Source organism: Cygnus atratus, chromosome 2 (genome assembly GCF_013377495.2).
Source record: "Cygnus atratus isolate AKBS03 ecotype Queensland, Australia chromosome 2, CAtr_DNAZoo_HiC_assembly, whole genome shotgun sequence".
NCBI lineage: Eukaryota > Metazoa > Chordata > Aves > Anseriformes > Anatidae > Cygnus > Cygnus atratus.
Window position 1 is genome coordinate 101236330 of NC_066363.1, and position 23532 is coordinate 101259861.

At 36.0% G+C, this 23532-nt stretch overlaps 1 protein-coding gene across 1 annotated transcript in view; it reads left to right on the forward strand.

Annotated features, from left to right (window-relative positions):
• The window catches only part of CD226 (CD226 molecule), a 50267-nt gene that overhangs the window by 16267 nt on the left and 10468 nt on the right, over positions 1-23532 (forward strand). The window contains exons 3-6 of the mRNA XM_035550604.2: positions 492-824; positions 16463-16798; positions 21562-21673; positions 22482-22542. Coding sequence (XP_035406497.2) covers positions 492-824; positions 16463-16798; positions 21562-21673; positions 22482-22542 — 842 coding nt within the window. The remainder of the gene's footprint in view (positions 1-491; positions 825-16462; positions 16799-21561; positions 21674-22481; positions 22543-23532) is intronic.

The following is a 23532-nucleotide window of genomic DNA, read 5'->3' on the forward strand; positions in this document are numbered from 1 at the left end:
TTCCCTTTCCCTTTCCCTTTCCCTTTCCCTTTCCCTTTCCCTTTCCCTTTCCCTTTCCCTTTCCCTTTCCCTTTCCCTTTCCCTTTCCCTTTCCCTTTCCCTTTCCCTTTCCCTTTCCCTTTCCCTTTTCCTCTTTTTCTTTTCCTTTTCCTTTTCCTTTTCCTTTTCCTTTTCCTTTTCCTTTTCCTTTTCCTTTTCCTTTTCCTTTTCCTTTTCCTTTTTCATTTTTCATTTTTCATTTTTTCTTTTTCTTTCAACATCATGACAGATACGATCATAATTAACAAATGTGTTATTGTGTGGTTTGGGCAAATGTTAACCGTTCAATAATTTTCACAAAATTATACTTTCTGGGGTTAGACTTTATTTTTAGTGAGCATTTTTTTTTCAGAGTTTTGCTTTTGGCATTGTCAAAGTAATTTCTGAGTTTTATTATAATATCAATTTTCCACAATGTTAATAGTGAAACTGAACTTCTGTGCATGTTTTAGCCCATGCAGAAAGAAGGTTTGTGGATTCAACTGTAAAACTTTCTGAGAAGATGAAACTGGAATGCATATATCCAAAAAAAGCTGTGATAATCCAGACATCCTGGATGAAACATAATGTAACTTATAAAGAAAATATAGCTGTCTTGCATGCAAACTATGGCATACATATTGAAGACAAATACAAAGGAAGAATATATTTTGAAAATGCTTCCAGGGAAGACAAGTCCTTATCTTTCATCAAGAGCACTTTGGAAGATGTTGGTCTTTATTTTTGCTCCATTGCATCTTACCCAGATGGAACTTGGGAAAAGGTAATAGAAATTATTCAGCCAGGTAAGAATCTCTCTCTCTCTCTCCTTATTTTAATTTCTGTTATATGCAAAACAGAAATCTATGCCAATTTAGGGCATATCTGGTGTTGTATTTTTCTTTTCAATTATTCTTCACATAGAAATGGAGTAACTTAGGGGAAAATGACATGTCAGAAAAGAATTAAATTACTTTGACAAAAGGTCATTTTAGGAGAAGTAGGAAGTAGGGAGTGGAACTTGAGGAGCCAGACAGATGTTACAGCAGCCATGTGTTACATGCCAGACTTCAGGTACTAATGGTCATTGCAACAGTAATATTTCCATTGTAACAGGGTTCTCTTGGCATTTCAGTCAGCTATAGGATCTCTTCAGAGGATGAAATTACACCTTATTATGGCTCATGGAGGGTAATGCATTTTTATCATGTTCCACAGTGAGGGTACCCCTTGTCTCAAAACTAGGGTTGTTTTTTTCTAGTAGCTGCTCTCTGGTTGTTTTTTCAGGGAAAAAATAAAAAATATAATAATAATAATAATAATAATAATAATAAACATTTAGGAATGGTGTGGCAACAAAAGAAAGGGAAGTAGGGAAGATTAAATGAAGAAAAATGACCTTTTCTTCAAAAGGAGAGTGTTCAAAGGTGGAAAAGGGAAGAAGGAAAGAAAAGATCCGCTTATGCCCATGTACTTTCTGTGCAGCTGCCCATGTACTTTCCAAAGGCTCTCTAATTACCTGACCACTCATCCTATTTGATTTCCTTTCTAATTCTATGAGTAACGGGAGAAAGAACCCCTTTTCAAGTATTTTTCCATGCATGCCTGTTCAGTATTAGTCACTTTACAACTCTGATGTAAGGTACAAAGATTCCCTGATGATAGGAGCTGAACTGTAATCATTAAGTCCTTAGAAAATCATTACACACAAATGATAGAACACTCTTCAGAAAGCAACTGATTTTGGTTATTGGTTTATTGATTTGGTACAGTGAAAGTAGAAAGAGTCTGTATCTCTTTCCCATCCTCCAGAATAAAAATAGACTTCATTCAATATTTTATTGTGTTTCACAGCTGGGAAAGAATGAGTTGAAAGAGAAATTTAGTTCCTACCATTTGAAAGACGAGAAGATTAAAAATAAGAATTCTCCTTGCCTGATCCCTCTGTGTCTTTCTTTCAACTTTATTTTCCCTGCACTTGTATTATTTCATTGTTATAATGAAGTGGTGGACTTGACTCTTGTAGTAGAAATCTAATTTTAAAAATTTTGAAGCTAGATTGTTCCTGCCTTCAACATTGAGGACTTCTGAAACTTGATTTTAGCCAATAATTTTGGTGATGGAATGGGAATCCAGATCTGTCTTCCTATATATGATAGCTTTCTATCTGTAAAAATGGCCATGTATCAAAGCAGAAACTAAGCCACACACAAATTATTGGCCTCACTTCAAAAAAAAAAAAAAAATTCTACCTCTTCTGAATTACATAGTTACATAAGGTAACTGAAATGATTTTCCCTGTTATAGCCCACTTAGCATACCCATATAATTCAATCATTCACATATAGAGGAAATGTCCATCTTGTGAAAGTTTTAAGCAGGGTCCCTCAGTACAGGCTTGCGATCCAGGTCAGAGCTCCTTAACTGTGTTTCCTTTGGTAACATCTCTGAAAGTTTGCTTCACTCTGGTGACTTTTTGTTACATAAAGGAATAACATTACTGAAGTAATATCTCCAAGTTTCTGTGCCTGTGGCAGTTCATTTAGTGCACAATATTAGTGCAACTCTGGGTATTAGATACATATACTTTTTAGTTGCTTTAAAAAGCCAAGATCTGGAGATCCAGATTGTTATTTACTAAAAGGAATAGGCAAACTAGATCCCTTATGAGGCTCTGTTCAACCTGAGTTCTGGCAGCGCTGAGCCTTTCTTTGTGCTGGATTGATTTACTACCGAATCCTAAAAGTTAAATGCAGTAGAAGTCTGAAAGCTCTTTTTTTTCTTTTTTTTTTTTTTCTTGTCAAAGCAGTACTGACCTCAGCTGTTTTTTTCTGAATGTATAGGCTAGCATTAATCTGAAAGGATTCAAGAAACAAGGCAGTGAGTTTCCTGTGGGATATTACCCTTCAGTCTAGCACTTCAATTTGGTAATCCACTTACGGATTTTAGCACACTGTAAATGAAACAAAAAGTGGATCTGTTATCAGTTACATTTTTTTTTTTAAATGATAATGCAGGATACAGTATTTGGTATATAAGATTTCTCTCTTGGGTTAAGCACTTTAAAATACAAAGCTGACCTCCCCTTTCTCAAGTATGTCTATTTAATCCTGCTACAGAGAAAGAAAATAACATTGAATAGAAATTAATCCTTTTCCATTTAAAGGATCAAGGTTTCTAAGAACAGGAACAATCAATCCTGTTCAGCTCCCGACGGATGTGCATAAACAAGATCTTTACATTCACTGATCAAAAGAGAATGAAGAGTATCACCAGAGAAGATGAAATATTACAACTATACTGCAAATTAAATATGTTATTAAAAACAGAGCTTGGAGATTTATTTTTTTTTTTTTAATGTAGTGGTTATAGTGAAGTGTTATTACTCAGACTTTATCTACATTTTACTTACTTATTCATCAGTAATAAATATCTTAAATTCCTTGGATGAGATTTTGTTTTGGCTTAATCAACAGTAAACTTCAATTTCACTTCCATACAGCCAGTATTTTAGCTTGCTGCTGACACTAGAGGTATAATTTTTCTTCTCTGTCTTCCAGTTGGTAAAATTAGGGCATTGCTGTTCATCTTTAAAGTTTTTGTATTCTGCACCAGGGAATTTAAGAGAGTGTTGAGAAATCTAAGTGTTTGTCTCATACATGCACTGGACATAAATGTTTTGTTGGATGAATGTACACTATTAAATAGTTAAGGTCCTGGAAAATGAGGTGTTTTTTTAAGGAATTTTATATTCTCTGGTATACAGAAATCTGGCAAACATATTAGGAAAATGGCTGCACAATGTTGTCTTTGCTTTCTTTGTTGGTAGTTACTCACAGATACAGACAGAAAAGCAATACTAGTTAGGGCATAACAACTTCCCATGTTATATAGGTACAGGATATTTTTACAAATAAATGCAATGCTGAAATTCTGTAACATAATTGCACAGAACTTGAGAGTACATTCAGCCACTACTACACATGAATATATTGGCTAAAAATAGTCTAGTTATCCCACAGGAAGATATTTGCCAGCTGTGTGAATCTAGTGCTTCTTTTATCCTGTAGTGTAAGCATACATCCAATGGTTTTCAGAACAGAATTCAAGAGCTTTTTTCTCTTAATATTCCTATATTTTTATGAGTCACGCCACTCCTAAGATAAACAAATGTAACCCATACTTTCAGAGATAACTCCATCTACAATTTTTAAAAAGGTGTAAAGATTGTGTAGGAATGGTCATTAAACACAATATTTCACCTTAATGAACAGTTTAAGGGCAATCCGCAGTTCCTTATATATAGCTCTTAGACATATATGGCTGAAGACTGATTTTAAGTACCATGTATAATGTGAGGAATAGGCAGTGAAGTCACTACTAATGGAAGAAACATTAGAGTTGAAGACATACAGGGATTGCTGAGTACCAAAATGATGTTACTTCATATGTTTACTGCCCAGAAGAGAAAGTATTTAGGCTGATGATTTTTGTAATTTTACTTGTAGATAAAAGAAAGTTGAGGGAGTGGTGTGCACTACTAATCCATTGGTCAGGTGTGTAAAGAGTTACATGTTTGACTGTGATCTCCGAAGGCCATATTAAATACCACAATGCTCAGCTGGCAAGCTGACCAAAATTAAAATAAATAAAATAAAATAAAATAAAATAAAATAAAATAAAATATTGCCAGTCTTGTGCCTAACTGTAGGAAAGAGGCAGCAGGAATTCTGAAATCTTTCTTTTCTTTTTTCCTTTTCCTTTTCCTTTTCCTTTTCCTTTTCCTTTTCCTTTTCCTTTTCCTTTTCCTTTTCCTTTTCCTTTTCCTTTTCCTTTTCCTTTTCCTTTTCCTTTTCCTTTTCCTTTCCCTTTCCCTTTCCCTTTCCCTTTCCCTTTCCCTTTCCCGTTTCCGTTTCCGTTTCCGTTTCCGTTTCCATTTCCATTTCCTTCTTTCCTTTCCTTCTTTCCTTTTCCCCCTTTTTTCCCATTTCCCTTCCCTTCCCTTCCCTTCCCTTCCCTTCCCTTCCCTTCCCTTCCCTTCCCTTCCCTTCCCTTCCCTTCCCTTCCCTTCCCTTCCCTTCCCTTCCCTTCCCTTCCCTTCCCTTCCCTTCCCTTCCCTTCCCTTCCCTTCCCTTCCCCTCTCTTCCCCCTTCCCCCTTCCCCCTTCCTCCTTCCCCCTTCCCTCTTTCTTGTTCTTTTAATGATAAAACTTTGGTGTTTTCAGAGAAAGGAGACATTTCCAATTCCAGTCTCTGCCACTTTGGAATTAATAATTGGATAGTTTTAATTTACAAAAGAATTGAAGGAGATGTTGTCAAAATTCCATCTTTGTACTATATCTTTTGTCTTTTCCTGGTTTGTCCAAATATTTCCTCGTCTACAGACACCTGGGACATTGATCTATTTGTTTAGGTGATCCTTTGGCAGACCCGTCTTCAGTCCTTTGGTTCTTCTCTCTTCAATTCATCAGTACAACAGTTACCCATCTATGAAGGGATTTTTTAAAGTTTTATGAAAGTATCAATTCACAGAAAATGATTTTGAGGAATTATTCTGGCCTCTTATGTTATTTATTCAACAGAAATGAAGGTCTACTCCTATCATCCTGTCTTGCATATCCGCCTTTAAGTTCTTCGTTATGTCTGTTCTTTTTCAGCTATTGTCCCCATGGAGCATTATCATGAAGATATATAAACAGGAAATGTTAAGACAAGATCAATAGATAATTGTTTGGTTCAAACACGTTATTTCCTTAGTATCTCCACATCAAGATCTTAAGAATTCTAAAAAGCTGAAGTGTATTCGTGTCTTGTTCCCAACCTAGACAAATAAATTAGCAATAATTTACATTTAAACATCGTCCAGGTACAATACTTCGTTGAACCTGTTGGGTTAAATATAGGCTTGCTACTTAAAACTTTTTTCCTACTGCACTCCAAAATCTGTGATGTTTGTTGAAGACCCATAATATGCCATTACTACTTGGTTATAGTTTTGGACCATCATTGCCAATGATGTTAATCTTGCCCTTTTCTGTATTACAATTATGAAAGTATGAGTTTTTTTTTTATTATTATTTTTATTTTTTTTTGGATGCAGCTCAGTGCAATACTTTCCACATTACCAAAACCCTGTACTGATTACACTTACACAACTACAAACTATCCTCTGATTCATTCTGCCTTGAGAAATATTAATAAGTACACCTAGCTTTGTGTGATTTATACATCCTTCAAAGCCACATGGCCTTGTTAGTACTTCGTCCTCTAGGTACCATTGCATCAAAATGTAACAATCCCTGGACTGAGGGTATTTAAGTTTCCATTTATTGTATAACCATTATTTATTATTTATATTGTGCATTTTAAAGTTAACAGAATCAGAGATCATAGAATATACTGAGTTGGAAGAGACCCAAAAGGTTCTTTGAGTTAAACTCCTGGCTCCACACAGGAGCACCCGAAAATTAAACCATGTGTCTGAGAGCATTGTTGAAATGTTTCTTGAACACTGACAGGCTTGATATCATGACCATTTTCCTGAAGAACCTGTTTTATTGCCCAGCCACACTCTCAGTGAAGAACCTTTTCCTAACACCCAATCTAAACTTCACCTGACGCAGCTTCGTACTACTCCCTAGTGTCCTATCTCTTGTCACCAGAGCTTGTCATGTCAGCTTGTCACTCTTTTCCAAGCTGAACAAACCAAGTGACCTCAGCTGCTTCTCATAAGCCATGCTCTCTAGACCCTTCACCATCTCTGTTGCCTTCCTTTGGACAAATTTTAATAGTTTTACATACTTCTATTTTGGTGCCCAAAACTGCACATAGTATTCAAGGTGAGGCTGTACCAGCGCACAGTAGGGCAGGACAATCACTTCTTTCAACTGGTTAGCTATACTGTAGTTAATGTACCCCAGGATACAGTTGGCCCTTTGGCTGCCAGAAGACATTGTTGAATCATACTGAGTCAACCAAAATCCCTATATCCTCCTCTACAGGGCTGCACTCCGGCCACTTTTTCCCCAACCTATATGAACACCCAGGACTACATCACCCCAGGTGCAGGATACAGCACTTATTACATTTCATATGGTTGGTGAATGCCCAGATCTAAATCTATCAATAGCTCTCTGTAGGGCCTCTACCCTGATCTATCTATGACAATCTGATATTTTTCCACTCGTATGCACTACGTCTATGCTACACATCTAGACAGAAAGTCAAAAGTCTTCATGAGAAAAAAAGTGATATATAAAATGAAAATTGATATATAAAATGAAAGCTACCATACAACTGTCAGACCAATGTTGTATGTTAATTTACAAAAAGAGTGGATATACTTAAAATTACCTGGAATGTTTTTGTTCTGTGTTTATTTTCCTTTCAAATCTGTTGAATCTGAACAAGAATTTCTGAATATTTTGAATCTTAAGTTTGTTTTCTCATTAGCTTTATTTCAGTTAGTTGATAAAATATTACTAGTTTGACTTAAAAAGTCATGCTATTCTTTAATGGGAAATATTCTTTTGATATTCACAGTAACTTTTACATCTTGTAATGTTAATTATGCATAGTTGCATAATTGTTAAACTGTTTGAAATTATTTTTTTTCTTAAATTTATGAGTAAATTTTTGTTTCAGTTAGTTACTGACAATGGACCATTTGCTCAGGGGATGTGTTTTGCTAGTAACTTTGAATAAGAATGGAAGTTCATTAATAGAGTATTTAAATGCCAGATGTACCATGAAGTACTCCCATACTTTAAATATAGTGATCAACCTCTTCTGTGACAGCAGAGACAGCTTTTCTATTCTTAGCTAGCGTGGTGATATCCATGCCACTCAGCACTTACTTCTATATTAATGTTCTTCTGCCTGCCAAAAGCAGTACGTTATACAGATTTTTTTTTTTCAAGTCCCTATTCACCTGAAATAGCTTGCTTTCTATTTATCTCTGTCTCAATTTAGATTGTGATTCATAGGTCTACAGTGAAAAATGATCATCCCTTTAAAGCACATGGAAACAAGAACTAATCCTGAGGGATCTTCATTCCTCAGCTCTTAGACTCTGAGATCCCCAGACCAAGAACTGTCTGTATTTTACACAGTGTCAACCACATTGTCAGCACTTAATTAAAAAGAAAGAGGATAGAGCCAAGGGAAGCTGCGTTTTCCACACCTCTGCTGTGGTTATTGACCTGTTAAATACTGCTTTTCTTTGTTTTTATCTTCTGTGAAGAACTAAGGGCTGGATGCCCCTTCAGTAAAAAAGGCTAGGAAAAACAAACAAACAAACAAACAAACAAAAACAAACCAAAACAACAACAACAACAACAAACACACACACACACACAAAAACACTTCTTTGGAGTAGAGTAGAAGGAAAAGCTTCCCTTCCAAAGGAAAAGCTTTGATCGAAAGGAATTACAGAACAGTGGAAAATTCAGGCTGGAAGAGACATTGCACATTCATCTCATCCATCTCTGTATTCTGAGGAAGAATATCTGAATAATCTCTAACCAATTCCCATACTGGAAATTTATGCATAATATTCTTGCATAGTCATTCTAGTGCTTAACCAGTCTTGCAGTGAGATTTTTTTTTTCCCCATTACATCTAACCTAGATATCTCTTGTTTAATATTGAGCTCATTCATTGTAGTCCTTCCCTTTGAAAACTAAAAGGAAGGCTCTCTTATTGTCAGAATTCAGTCATCTCTTTGTACTAAACAAACAGTTAAGTGTTATACTTAGATCATGATTCTTAATTTCACCACTCTGGTGCTGAATAGAATTGTCTCCAATTTGTATATTACCTTATTAAAATAAGATAGCTAGAATGTTCCATCTAAGGCCTTAACATTGCTAAATGAAGCAGAATAATTTCTTCTCTGTCTTACATATGTGCATGGTTTATATAGATGATAAAAATAAGCTTTTGGAAACTGATTTTGATTCTATCAAGCTAGCAATCAATTATAACATCCAGACCCTTTTACTCAGGACTGTTTATTATTATTATTATTATTATTATTATTATTATTATTATTATTATAATATCCTCTCCTCTCCTCTCCTCTCCTCTCCTCTCCTCTCCTCTCCTCTCCTCTCCTCTCCTCTCCTCTCCTCTCCTCTCCTCTCCCCTCTTTCTCCTTACCATTTTGAATGTCTGGTTGTTTTTTAAAACTAGTAGTAGTACTCTTACTTACTATGTTTTTATCGGAATGTACAATCTTAAGAAAAATGATAACATCCATTACCTATGAGGAGTGGTGTGCTGTTAACAAAATAAGATACTTTTGAAGAGTTGTTTTATCCATTTCCTGTGAGCATTGTTTTAATGAACATATATTGCATGTTGGCTGGATACTATAGTTATTAACTGACCTGCTGCTGTATGATACTTCGGGGATGAGTCTCACTTCTTATCTGTTCACCTGCTGACAAAACTTGCTGTCTGGGGAGGTTTACTGTTTGCTAGATCTTGACTCAGTTGTTGCAGAGAAATTGCCAAGGCTTTCTCTGTCATCAGACTCCTACCTCCAGCTGCTCTTCCACACAGGCACCAACAACATGGCAAGAAGAGACCAGGCATGACTACATGGTGCTGGATGTGGTGGTCAAGGACATGCATGGCTTAGGTGGTGTCTTGATCCTGCAGATGAAGGGAAAAGCCCTGAGAGGGAGGGAGGGTTTTCTGTGGACCTGATGCATAGGACCTGATGCATAGGTTTTCTGTGGACCTGATGTTGACAACAGGGTGTTGGCTTTTATCACCATGGACCCTTTTTGAGGATCAAGGGCTGTTAGGAAGAGACAGGATCCAACTGAGCAAGTGGGGAAAAAACATCTTTGCCAACAGGCTGTTCAGCCCCAAACTGATGAGGGGATCTTTAACAGGAATGACAGAAAAGAGAGATGACAACCCACAAATGAGCAAGGCGTTGGACTGGGTTGACAAGGCAGAAGGATGACTACCCTAAATGTGTGCACACAAATAAGGAAATGCTGAGGGGCAGCACTGGGGGGAAACTCACACTTTTCTGTAAATCAGAATGACTGTATGAAATGTTCGTATACCAGTGCACATAGCAGGGGGAACAAACAAGGAATCTGAACTATGTGTGCAGTTGTAGGACTAAGATTTCATTGGGATCACAGAGAAGTGGTGGGATGGCTCACATGACTCAAGTGCTGCGATGGATGGATATGGGCCCTTTAGGAAGTACAGGCCAGGTTAGTCTAACACTCTGTTTGAGGGTGTTGCCCTTTATGTGAGAAAGCATGGGGAATGCAGGAAGTTCTGTCTAGGGTGGATGACAAGCCATCTGAGAGATAATGGGCCAAGATTAGTAGGCAGACCAGCATGGGTGATGCTGTAATGGGTGTCTGCTACCAACATCCTTATGAGGAATAAGTAGATGAGGCCTCCTTCAAACTGCATCCTGCCATTTTCTGGTCCTCATGGGAGTATTAAACTGCCTGGTATCTATGGAGGGGCAACACAGAAGAGCACAAACATTTCTGGAGGTTCCTGGAATACATTAATGATAAATTCCTCCCACAGGTGATTAAGTAGCTGGTGAGAGGAGGCAGTCTGCTGAACCTCAGACTTACAGAAAAAGATGAACTTGTGGTCATGATGATCAAGGGCAACATTTTCTGCAGTGACCATGTGGTGGTGGAGTTCATGATCCCATTTAAAAGTGTTAAAGTAAAAACGCAGGATCACAACTCTGGGCTTCAGAAGACCAGACTTTGGTCTATTCAGAGATCTGCTTAGAAGAATCCAATGGGTGATGGAGAAAAGAGGGCTGGGGGAGATCTTGCTGATTTTTAAGTATAGCTTCTTCTAACATTCCATCCAGACAAGCAGGAATTGAGCAAAAATGCCAGATGGCCTGCATGGGTTAACAAGAAGATCCCAACTAAACTGAAGCATAAGAAAAGAGCATAGAAGAAACGGAAGCAGTGGCAGGTAACATGGCAGGAACCTTAGAAAATTGTCCAAGCACACAGGGATGCAATTAGGAAAGGAAAACCAACCTGAAATTGAATCTAGAAGTTTTTTTTTTTCAAGTATTCCCCTGCCTCTATAAGCTAAGAATACTTCATCTTCCCAGCTACTAATCCCCAATTCTATTCATCCACAGTGAGAAAATATGGATCATTAACAATAAGTGAAGGCTGAGCACAGTATCCTATGCCATTTCTAGACAGTCATTGAACTGCTATTGTGGGCAAATTCCCTTAATTCTGAACTGATGAAATTCCTGGAGAAGACAAAAATCTGAAATTCTGACCTCTTATAGCTTCAAGACCTCCTGCAGTCAAGTCCTACAATAATGCATTTTATATTCTTTTCATATGATTTATTTCCCAACAATCAAATTTTTTCTTGCTCAGAAATGTTTGTACCTACTGTACTCTCTCTCTCTCCTTCTCTTTGGCTTCTTCCTTTCTTTGCATTGCAGGTAGCTAAAGTTCAGTTTAAAAGAGTAAAATAACAACAAATGGTGGTGCAATATATGCAAACAAACTGGAATTGGCAGATGAATTAAAATCATGCGCTGTTTATAACTTCATGCAGAATTAATAATTGGTACAGACAGATTCACCAAATTGTCACAATATAACAACTTAAAGGTATGTGTCCTGGTTTCAGGTAGGACAGAGTTAATTTTCCTCCTAGTAGCTGGCAGGGTGCTATGTTTTGGATTAGAATGAGAAGAGCGCTGATAACAGGCTGATGTTTTAATTGTTGTAGAGCAGTGCTTACACCAAGCCAAGGACTTTTCAGCTTCTCGCTCTGTCCTGCTAGCGAGCAGGCTAGGGATGCAGCAGGAGCTGGGAGGGGACAGACCCAGGACCAAACTGGCCAAAGGGGTATTCCATACCATCTGACGTCATGCTGAACAATATATAGGGGTGGCTAGCCGGGGTGGAGGGGGGGCCGGCTGCTCGGGGATAGGCTGGGCATCGGTCAGCGGGTGGTGAGCAATTGCATTGTGCATCACTTATTTCGTACACATTATTACTATTATTATTATTATTATTATTATTGTTGTTATTCTTTTCCCTGTCTTAATAAACTGTCTTTATCTCAACTCACAGGCTTCACTTTCCCGTTTCTCTCCCCCATCCCGGAGAGGGAGGGGGGAGGGTGAGCGAACGGCTGTGTGGTGTTTGGCTGCCAGCCGGGCTAAACCACAACAGTATGTCTTAAAAGTATAGGGCTATAAATACCTTCCTCTTAACTTCTGCAACCTGAATAACTCGCTGTTGGAAAAATTCTTTTCAAACATGTTACTAGTGCTGTTTTTTGAGTCTGATTGTAGAACTGGTGCCAGTAGCTCATAAGAAATTAAGATATTTATTGGCCCAACTTATATAATAGCTATGTATCCACATTTCCCTGCTTCATCCAAAAACAGACAAAAGCATTTTTTAAAGACTCAACAAAATTGCATGGTATGTGCACGCAAGATGTTGGTTTGGGAGCTAAATGCAATTCCAAATCTAGCCTATTCTGAAAGGGTGAAAGGGTCACTCTTGAGATATATTCTAATCTGAAAGTTGATTTTCTTGGTGCTAGAAAGCCCTGGAGAAAGTTCATCTTCAGAAAATTTTGAGACTCTTTTTCATCTGCAATTTATTTTGTCACTTCCTCTTAGCAGAGGAAGACAACTGTTCTAGTACATAAACCAACCTTCAGCAAACCTGGGAATCTCTCTCTGCCATAGAGCTAAGTTAGCTTTGCTGTTTTGAAAAATCTGTTAAGGTCATTTGTTATTTCTGATGGATAATATTCCTTCCTAAGGGTAGCTTACTCTGAAGATAGTTCTGTTATCATCAGTCTGAGTGGTATGAGCTTGTCCTGACTTTGAGGTACCTCGGAGCACATAGAAAATATCCATGTGCTGGGATGGTTGAAGGTGTGCTGTAAATCACCATGTTGATTTCTCGTCACTGTGTACACTGGCCCACTGGCCTGCAGCAGCTAGTGTAACTCCGTATAGCACCTCCACTGGTGGTGCTTAACCACAGAAAGGCAAAAACATGCAAAGCCAGAAAAATGCCTAAGTCCTGCAGTACATTTTATTTTACTCAGCTGGATTTTGACTTTCTGATGTTGCAGTACAAATGCTGAAGTGAGATTTTTTTATTTTTTATTTATTTTTATTTTTTAAAATATGGGTTTAAATCAGAAAAAATTTACAAAATATTTCTGTAGTCCAGAGTGAAACTCTGGAACCTTGCGTCAGATTTAAAATCTGGAACTGGTGAAACTCACAATGAATGGTAATTAAAATGTCACATATACTGACTTTAAAAATGAATAATCTAGCTGAAAATAAGTCTAAATATTTAAGTAATTAAAATTAAAAATTAAATAAATAAATTAAAAAATAAAAATTAAATAAAAATTAAATAAAATATTTATTTATTATATTTAAATTTATTTATTTATTTATTATATTTATTTATTTATTAATTATATAATTTATTTATTTATTTATTTATTATATTTTAAATAAAATTAAATAAAAATTAAATAAATAAAATTAAAAAAAATTCTAGCCAAAAGAACAAAGACCAGGCTTTTACGTAACATTTATTTTGATTTTTAGTTCCCTGCCATAAGGAAAAAAAAAAAACAGAATTATTTTATTTTCCCTTCAAAATGGAATCCTGAACTTAAATCAATTTCTCTGTTGCAGAATTTCTTTTCAGTTTCTTGATCCTTTAAATCCTAGGAAGCTGGTTTGCACTCATTTATACCTCTATATATCTGAGATTTACTTTCCAAGAAATATATTGAAATATTATGCTTTTAAAAATATAAAAGCTTATTTTTTTTTCTCTTTGTATGTCTAATGGCCCTGAACCAGATGGAAATATGTGTAGTTGCAAAATATGATGTGATAACAGTATGCCAAGAGATGTGAGGATGGTACCAAACGCAGAGCATTTCTTTACTAAGCAGAGGCAAATGTGCCTGCCTTAAGTACTGTCACCTCCTACTCCTTTCTCTCCAGGAGGAGAGATGATGTGGCCATGGCAGGGGGCAGAGCGGGCAGCAGCAGCTGTGGCCAGAATGAGCAGAGAGCCGGGGAAGTCTATTTTTATCGGAAGCAATGTTATATTTTTTTTAGCATTTCTGAAATGTTGACATGGTGTGTCACCTTGAGATGTGTGTGTGCGGGGGTGAAGCTATGTGGGTGTGCCTTTTTCTTTCTTCCATAGAAGTATTTCTCAGAGCTGGAGGTGCTCATCCTACGCATACCAGGCTGAAAGCAAAGAAACTGTGTTCAGAAAGATGCTAAATAAAGCAAGTGGTTAAACAGAGGAGAAGGAGGATGAAAGAACAGTTCTTATGTAGGTGTCAAAATAAAAATGGGACAATTGCTTAAAACAAAAGCCTGAAACACTTCAGTGTACTTGGAAAATTTAATTAGAAATATGCAGGCCTTATTCCCCACTGCTTGTGTGTTGCATAACAATTTAAGTTGTGCACAGTATGATACTGTAAGGATGAAAGTGATTTACATCTTTCATCAGGAGTGCAAATGCCTGAATTTTGCTTCATACTGTCAAGTAAATTACACATGTAAAGCAAAAAATAAAAATAAAAAAAATCTGTCAGAATGTCTGTGAAAATAATGACAGAACGAATAGTGGCTGAGAATCTCAAAAATATTTCTAATTTAATTTTACTGTTCCTACATAGTTGTCCCTATTAACATATTACTTATTATATGTAAACCCAGCAAATTATAAAAAATATTAAGATTTGTATCCTGGAAATTCTTCACTGAAGTTGCAAGGCAACCTTAGATTTGTAATTTATAGGTTGCAGAAAAAAATATATTGCAGTATTACATATTATTAGGAAACTGGGATATATTTTTAGGCAAATATAACACAAAGAGTTGACTAATAAATTAAAAGACAGAAGAAATTTTTATGATTGTAGTGGAAAATGCAGGCTGGACAATTGTCAGAAGTCACAGACTGCCACAGTGAAGCTTCCATCCTGTCAATATGAACAGAATCACTTATTCTTAAGTGAGGGTATTAAAGACAGTATACTTGCTCACATGAAATCCTGTTACTATTTGCACCTAACTTAGGGTGTGAGCTAGGTCACCCTGTATCAATGATTTCTCTGGTACCTATGATTTTGACAGCTCTAGCACTACCAGCATTCAAAGCAATATGTTTTACATGCATTTTTTTTCTTTTAGATTTTCAATAAACATAACAAGCAGGATCTAAATCTAGCTCAGTCCTACACTATTATGTTCTATCCAGACTGCTACTGCAACCATCCTATCCACATCTGGCTATAGCTTCACTTTAACACTTTTTTTAAAAAAAAAAAAAAAAAACGTTTTTGGTGCATTTAGTGAATGTCATTCTTTTTTTTTTTAAATGCAATTTCCTAAATTTTCCTTTGCTGCTTGCATTTGTTACCTTACATAGAGGAAAACACATGAGAAGTACCTACTAGTGATATTTTTTGCTATAACGACAGATAATGAAAATAGAACCTTATTGAACAGCTTGAAAGACTGCTTTTACAGCGTAGGAATAGCAGTCAGATTATTAATCTTTTTCACCAGCGAAGTCTTCAAAAAGATGACGGTGCTAGTCCTAACTTATGAAATATATGTATTACGAGGATGCCTTTAGAAACCAATCGGCTATTTAATGCTTTGAGTATTAGAAACACTGACAAGCTTTCTATTGAAGATATTTTTTGTTATTTACTTGATTTTAAAATGGTGAATGCTATTACTTAAAGCAGTAACTCAAAGCAGAGAAATTTCAATCAAAATTATTTGAGATATCAATATATCTGTGAGTGAAGTCTTGAATTTATCTGTAAGTCTCCTTTATTACTATAGCCTTTTTATTACACATGTTTTTCCATAGTCTATGAGTTGTTAAGAATATTTTTATTAAAGTGGTAAAATTTGAGAATTAGAGTTCATAGGCTGGAATGTCCTGTAACATTACTGATACATGTTCTGAGGGTCACATCAAACTATTTTCATTTCATAATCAATGTGAAAGCAGAACAAGACTATCAGAAATTTTATTAGACTGGCCTCATAATTTATGCTGTAGAATATTTGCTGAAACTGTTAATAAAACATTAATATATTCAAAATTTGTAGAAATTGTAAAAATAGGCTTCTTGCAATGTCAGTAAAGCCTCACAATTCTACACACACTGTTAGGTTTAGGTAAGCACAAAAATAAACTCATAAAGAGGTATAAATGTTATTTTTCAGTATTTCAAATGATTATCTTTCTGCTGTAAGTCAATTTCATTAATATTTTTGCCATGCAGGAAATGTTGATACAGAAATTCCATTTATTAATTAATTGCAGTTTTTCTTTCTCTCTCTCTTTTTTTTTTTAAATGTTTTTCAGCTGATTCTTTTGAAATATCTGAGAAACAAAATAATCCCGTGTTTACCAAGCCAGGAGGAAATGTCACTTTTATTTGCCCTTATAACAGAAGAGATTCAGTTCAGCAAGTGATGTGGGAAAGGATTAAAGCAGATTGCATAGATACCATTGTCCAGTGTAATTCATTAGGAGGGCAACGCTTTGGTGCAGATTTTAAAAAGCGTGCACTGGTGGATTGCTCTGATCAAGCAAGCTCCATGATTGTCATTAAAAATGTTTCAGCCTCTGACTTTGCAACATACCGCTGCATGGCTACTGGAAGAAACAAAACCTATGTGATGAATTTCACCATGCTTGGTAAGTAAAGAAGGTAGTAGTAAATGTTTCCACAGACACGACCTTCTGAGGTATTAACGCATTTACCCATATGAAATAACACTTCAATAACACATTCAAATGAGCAGTGTGTAAAAGATGGCAAAGTTAACAACCAATCTTGTTTCCACAGAAGAAAGCTGGTTTTAAGGTTGTCTGATCTCATTACAGGACTTCAGACCAGCTTGTGAGAAACTGGTTTGATGCTAGGAAGCAGACTCTTCAGAAGAAGAGACTGACAGAGTTTGCAAGGGGTGCTCTCCTGAAGAAGATGTGGAGCAGTCCCCATTAGCACAGGGCACTGCGGGGTACATACCTGTGTCCCAGGGGAAAGACCAATCTTTCTACAAGAGCTAAGAGCACACTCTTGTCCAAAAATGGAAAAAAATATAAAATGGCCTCTGCCTTATTCATGTGAGGAATTTCTTCTGGGGGAGCAGAATATGTCTCCAGGTTTTGCTGTGAATATTGTCATAGTTTGATTATAATGGAAGCTTAGGTCTCCATATGTAAACACATAAAATAGGATTGCTCAAAATGCGAGCTGAATCCCTTTTAGTTCTACATTTATTTATTTATTTATTTATTTATTATGGCTGGAGAAAATGACAACAACAGCAACAACAACAACAAAAAGAAAAAGCTCAGTTTTAGTTCTTCTTTGTAGAATGCATTCTGAAAACATGGTTCTTGTACCACCACAGTTCCTCTTCTGTTGTAGCATTCAAGCCAGCTCTCTGGTGTCTTCGATACTGCCTTTGTTAGTGGTAATAAATGAGTGTTAGCAGACATCCCTTTGGCAGCACTAAGAGCTGTGGCTTGAGATATAAAGCTTCAGAATATGCCTGATCTATGATAGCATTACTGAGAACGCACTCAGAAAGAAAATGTTGATCTGTTTTACTCTGAATACTTGACCACAAAAGTCCATGAAATTCGACAAAATGTGATGAGAAGAATTATCAGGTGAATAATTCCTCTCACTTCCAAAAATTTTAAACATTCAAATTTCAAAATATTGACTGCATTCATATAATTAAGCACATACAAATTGTAGAGCAATGAAAATGTTTACTCTGAACACAGTGCTTCTCATACCAAAACTAAACCAAACAATGAGTTGCCAGGTAATAATAATAAAAAATGTCCTACGTATGCAAATTCTTTCTACTAAAAAAACAAAACAAAACAAAAAACTTTAGTTTACATGCTTCTTTTGATCTTGAAGGAAACCCTATTTATCACTGTTGATTTTAACAATAAGAACATAGTTATGCATGTTTGTTGGAGAAAAAAAAGGTGTGAAACCATTGAAGAAGCTGAAGTATATGAAGTATAACACAATTAAAAAAAAAAAAAAATTCTACCTTTTAAATCCTCTGCATTATCACACATTTTTGTTTATTTATTTGTTTGCTTCTTATTCCAAAAGAAATGAAGTGTCAAAGATTCCCAATTATTTTTCTGGTCTTTAATGTTTGGAGCTGTTTCATAACATGACTAATAGTTCCATGACGGTTATGGAGAAACATTAAGGATAAAGGAGAGACAGGCCAGGTGTCAGCACCCACAGACCCTGTGAAGTCTCTCACAAACTCAGAGTTACTTACTCTGCCTTGATGTGGCTTGAATGAAAGAATGGTAGCAGAAACTTGATGTGTACGTTTATATTTGATGTGTATGTGTATATTTTTGTGTATGTTCTACCAGTCCAGCCACTTCATTTTCTTTGGCTTAGCATTACAGTTAAGCCTCACAGTAGCTTCATACTCAGTTAATACAAATTCATACAATTAACCATCTTTTTGGATTCACCTATTCTGCAAGAAAACAGCTGTAAAACACAAAGGAATTACATGGCTGAGCTCCATCCAGAATTTAGGTAACTGCCTATAAGAGCCAGTTATTCCTTAACGACATGGAAACTGACTAATAGTAAATCTGTCCTTTGAAATTGTCATTTTTCTTCCTAAATCACACGCAACAGCAAGCAAAACATGCAACTTATATCTAAAATGGGTGATAGTGAGCTGTTTGGGTCTCAGAGCACTGATAAATTGCCTCCAGTATTATTTTGGCTGTAATGGAACCTTTCCATCTCCTGATACTTTCAGTTTTAGAGAACAGGAACCAAGTAATCACAAAGATAACAGAACAGAATAAGACTAATCCAACATTCAGACAAAAGTGGCAGATGAGATGAAAAGCAGGGGACTCCTTGACCAATCACAGTGTGTCAGAGATACTTCTGTGCCATAGAAAACAGACACAAAATAAGGCTAAAGTAAGGTGTGAGGAGAATCAAGGTAGGAGTGAAATTAGCTTCTTTCTTCCTTCCTGAATTCTTCCTGTATTAACGCAAGATATAAATCTGTGTCTGTGGGTCTCTCAATGAAGCACTTTTCTCCAAGCATGAATGCCTTTCACTTGTGGGCAAAATTATTTCAGTGATGTTTAGTTAGCATAGCTTACATGCCAGACCAGCAAGGCATGTGACAGGCTACATGAAGATCTTCAATGCAGTTCATATCTCTTGTTGGAACAAGTAACTCTGCCCCATCAATGCTTCCTCCTCAAAACCAAAGTCAGGGCACTGGAGGTTGAAAACCTTCACTCAGAAAAGTTTCACAATCTTGCAGAGCAAATGCCAGGCTACAAAGCTAGGTGTGGCAGCTGGGGGTGGGATATTGTCTAATACTTAATAGAAATTGTACTCCTTTCAGCATATCACCTTTGATGAGAACATGAGAACTGAAGAGACACATAAAAAGCCTCTGACATGTTTCTGCAAAATCTTGAATGTTATGTTAAAGAAAGTAATTACAATAGGTTTTGTACAGTTAAAACAAACAAACAAACAAAAACAAAACAAAACAAAACAAAAGCCTCAGGAAAGCTTTACTCACTTCAGATGAGAAAAGGCAAAAGGACTTTGAGTTGTTATTGCTTCTAAAAAAACTAATGATTTTTCTCATCCAAATTTAACTGACAGCTGATAATCCCAGCTCTCAAGCTCATTCACTCAGAGATCATTATCTTGACCTGATAAAACTGAAGGTGAAATGTCACGAAAAGAAAAATAAGGTCTGGAATGCTTAGGCAGCTGGATGGGATGCTGCTGACGTCCAGAACTATCCAAATTCACCCACCCTAGATGATAATTAAACACAGAATTTTTAACAAAGTAGCTAAAATTTTAAAATTTCTGTGTTGTTACTTAGTGTTTTCTCCCTATTTCTATAAGTACTCACTGGCACAGGTAAAGCTTATCTGTGGTGGGTAGCCAAACATTTAGAAAAGATACATAATATATTTTTTTCAAAGTTGGACACATCCACATGCACTAGCCTGTCATTTCAAGGGTGTAGCAACTGAAAACATGTTGGGAATAAAGTGACTTTATGTGTGGTTACAATACAAAAGATCAGTTTGTTATCAGTCAGCCTTCTCTATTGTGTCACGTATCTTCAGTTTGTAAACTTCTGAGAGAATTTTCTTTCTTTTAACTTTTCAGCAAAAAAAAATGTTAGAATTCAAGGATAAGACTTTTCTGTAATCAGTATTTTTTGTTATCTTTTCCAATGAGCAACTAATTATTAAACAAGCATACCTGAACTAGTTTTAACTGGTGTTCAGGACAGACAGATAAGAAGCAGTGAACCTTTTTGATCCAGGAGAACAGCCAATTTGTGATTGCTCATCAGCTGGTTAGCTGAGATTATTGTTATTAGTGATACTGGTTTCTATCTATCTATCTATCTATCTATCTATCTATCTATCTATCTATCTATTTTTATGTGCCTATAAACAGAGCACATAATTTTCTTGTTTATCCAGACTGAATGCTCTTTGGGGCAGCTGTGGTTTCATCTTCAGCAACTATCTTCCTCTCTAAAGTGTCTAGAACATTAAAGAGGAATGAGCTTAAGGTTATTTTCTAGTTCCTGCTCTACCAATAAATTGCTATTTTTTATCTGAAACACACAAAACAACTTTGTGGCTGTAAGATAAGATCACTGTCACTTGTAGTAAGTAATAGAAGAGGCACCTCTATGACTTCTTTTTACTGAAGTTCCCATTTTTTTTAATTCTTTTTCCACCCCAGAGCATCCTCATCTTTTTATATCTCTTGTTTTGTTTTATTCTTACATGTTGAGAAACTGAAGAATATACAGGAAATATTTCTTTTTCAGTAGGTAACTGAACAGAGTCACATTTGATGCTTACCTCATCAAGACATTGCTATCACATAGGGTCATTTGAGATTGCCAGAAGTTGGTAAGACCATCTGGCTAAGATTTGTACTGTAGAAGCTGCTACTGCTAGCCACAAATACACTATATACAGTAGTGCCTATTACATGCTATTTGTGATTATTTGCTTTCTGTGCTATTACTCTCAAGTCTGAAGACATCTAGTGCAGAGATGCTACAGAAAAGCAGGAAGTTGTACACTGTGGTGGGCTGCAAAAAGCTGTTGAAGTTCTGTGGTTAAACATTTTTTTTTTTATTTATTTTTTTCATACTGCTGTGCTGTGTTCACTCACTTTTGGTTCCAGTCACAACTTCTGTGTTAGCTCAGCATAACAATGGCATTTTAAAAATGACAAAATGGTTGTGAATTCTGAATATTGATCTTGAGCTCCCATGTGTCTACATAATTGTTGATTTTCAACTTTTCTGTCATGGCAACTTCATAATGATTTATACAAAATACTAATAATATTTATTACAATTCTATTTTAGCAACTTGGGATCACAAATGGTTTATTATCTACATAGCTGGAGGAATATCTGCTGCTGTTTTACTGTTAGTTTTCCTACTGATTTTCTGCATCACCACTGCTTATGACAAAAAGTGAGTAAAAAATCAATTTGCTTGATACAGAGGCATGAATGTATGAAGGTGTTAACAGCTCATTCTCTACTATCTTCTTCAGAGGCTATTGGGAAAAAAATAAAAGAAAAAGCTAGTTTTGAAAATTTAATTTTCCTTTTAAAATTTTAAATAAAAAAAAAAACTAATCAATTCTTCAGCCTATGAAAGAGGTGACTTTTTTTTTTTTTTCCACACTAAAAAATAATAATAAAACAACAACATCAAAAAAACCCTACAGCTTACCGAAGTTCCTTAGTCAGCTAAATGCCTACATTGGTATTAACTGAAACATCATGCCAAGGGTGATTTGTCAAGAATCACATAGGCTTATGCATAGGCTGTTTGTGTTTTATGCATAAACAACATATGACATCTTGATGTTTCTACATCTTCTAGCATTTTATATCTACTGTATACCAAATATATAGTAGTTGTCTGATCCAGAATCTCTGCTTCCAATGGAAAGAAATACCGAGTAGAAAAAAATATATATATATTTCTTCCCCCATTACAATATATCAAGTTTCTGGAATTTGTTGGCAAGTTATCACTGAATAAGAAGGTCTTTTTATCTGTGTCCAGGCCTTTACAAAACAGTGCTAGTCTCATGCATGTTATGGTCTGCAGTTCAGAGGAAAGGCTACTTGGATTTTATTGGTTTCAGTGGACAAGTAAGCTATACCACCGTTATCTCTTGTATGCTGGAATTAGATAGTTTGGTCTATACTATCATTCATGGTGCAGTTCCCTCCATTATGTTTCTAATAAACAAAATGTGTGCCACCAGAAAGAAGAGAAAGAGAATAACAGAGGCCTTATTAAACCCTTTGTACTCTACTCAGACCAAGGTAAGATCATCTGGAGTTTACTCACATTCTGTATTTTGTATATTTCTTAACATCTTTCTCTTCAGTATCTGATGCTTGATATAACTTTTAAATAAGGGATATATCCCTTAATTATCATTTTTTTAAACGCTTAATGCATTTTTTTAAAACGCATCTAATTATATTAAGAGATGTGTTCCATGTAGCTCTTTTGGTTTTGCTATCTTTTATACTATTTGTGTATTGGCAGTATCTTTTTTTTTTTTTTTTCTTCTCAAGTAATTACTTGTAAAATGGAAGCAAAAAATTGAATCCTGTCATACCCTTTGTCTTTACCTATTCAACTTCATTGTAATTTGTTGGGACAACTGTTTGAGTGTTTCTCCTTTCTTTTTCTACTTTAACAATCAATTTCTTGAAGCTCTGTGACTCTTTTTCCCTCAATGATCTTATTCAAGGCCTGAAATTTACAAGTGGTAAGGCAGGATCCAACTCTTCTGCTTCTGCCTTGTATCTTCATACCCTCAGTCATGGTATGAAGTAGTAATATCCTTAGGGAAATGGACCTTTCCTCACAGTGGTGTGACTCTAGCTTTCCATCTATTTCCCTCAGACAGCACTGCTGTATGACTCTGCATACAGGTCCACTGTAGATATGGACTCATAAAGCCCTTTGACCTCCTAACATTTCAATTTCTCTCATTCTGCCCCTTTGGTTACTGTTCACATCAGAATGAAGCTCTTTCTAGGGTAACCTTAGCTTAGGGACTACCCATTTTCTTCAGAAAGCATCTTCCGAAACAATGACGATTAACCAAGGCACCATCACATTAATTACATGACAAATTCTTAGCATGGTCCATATCTATAGAGAATTCATGTTTTAAGACTGACATAGATAACTATTTCAGTATGTGAAGTGTGCACATGAAGAGAAGGAGGCATTCCATTGATACTGATACTTTACCAGGCATCTGATGTGGAATAGCTGTGAAATTTCAAAGTACAACT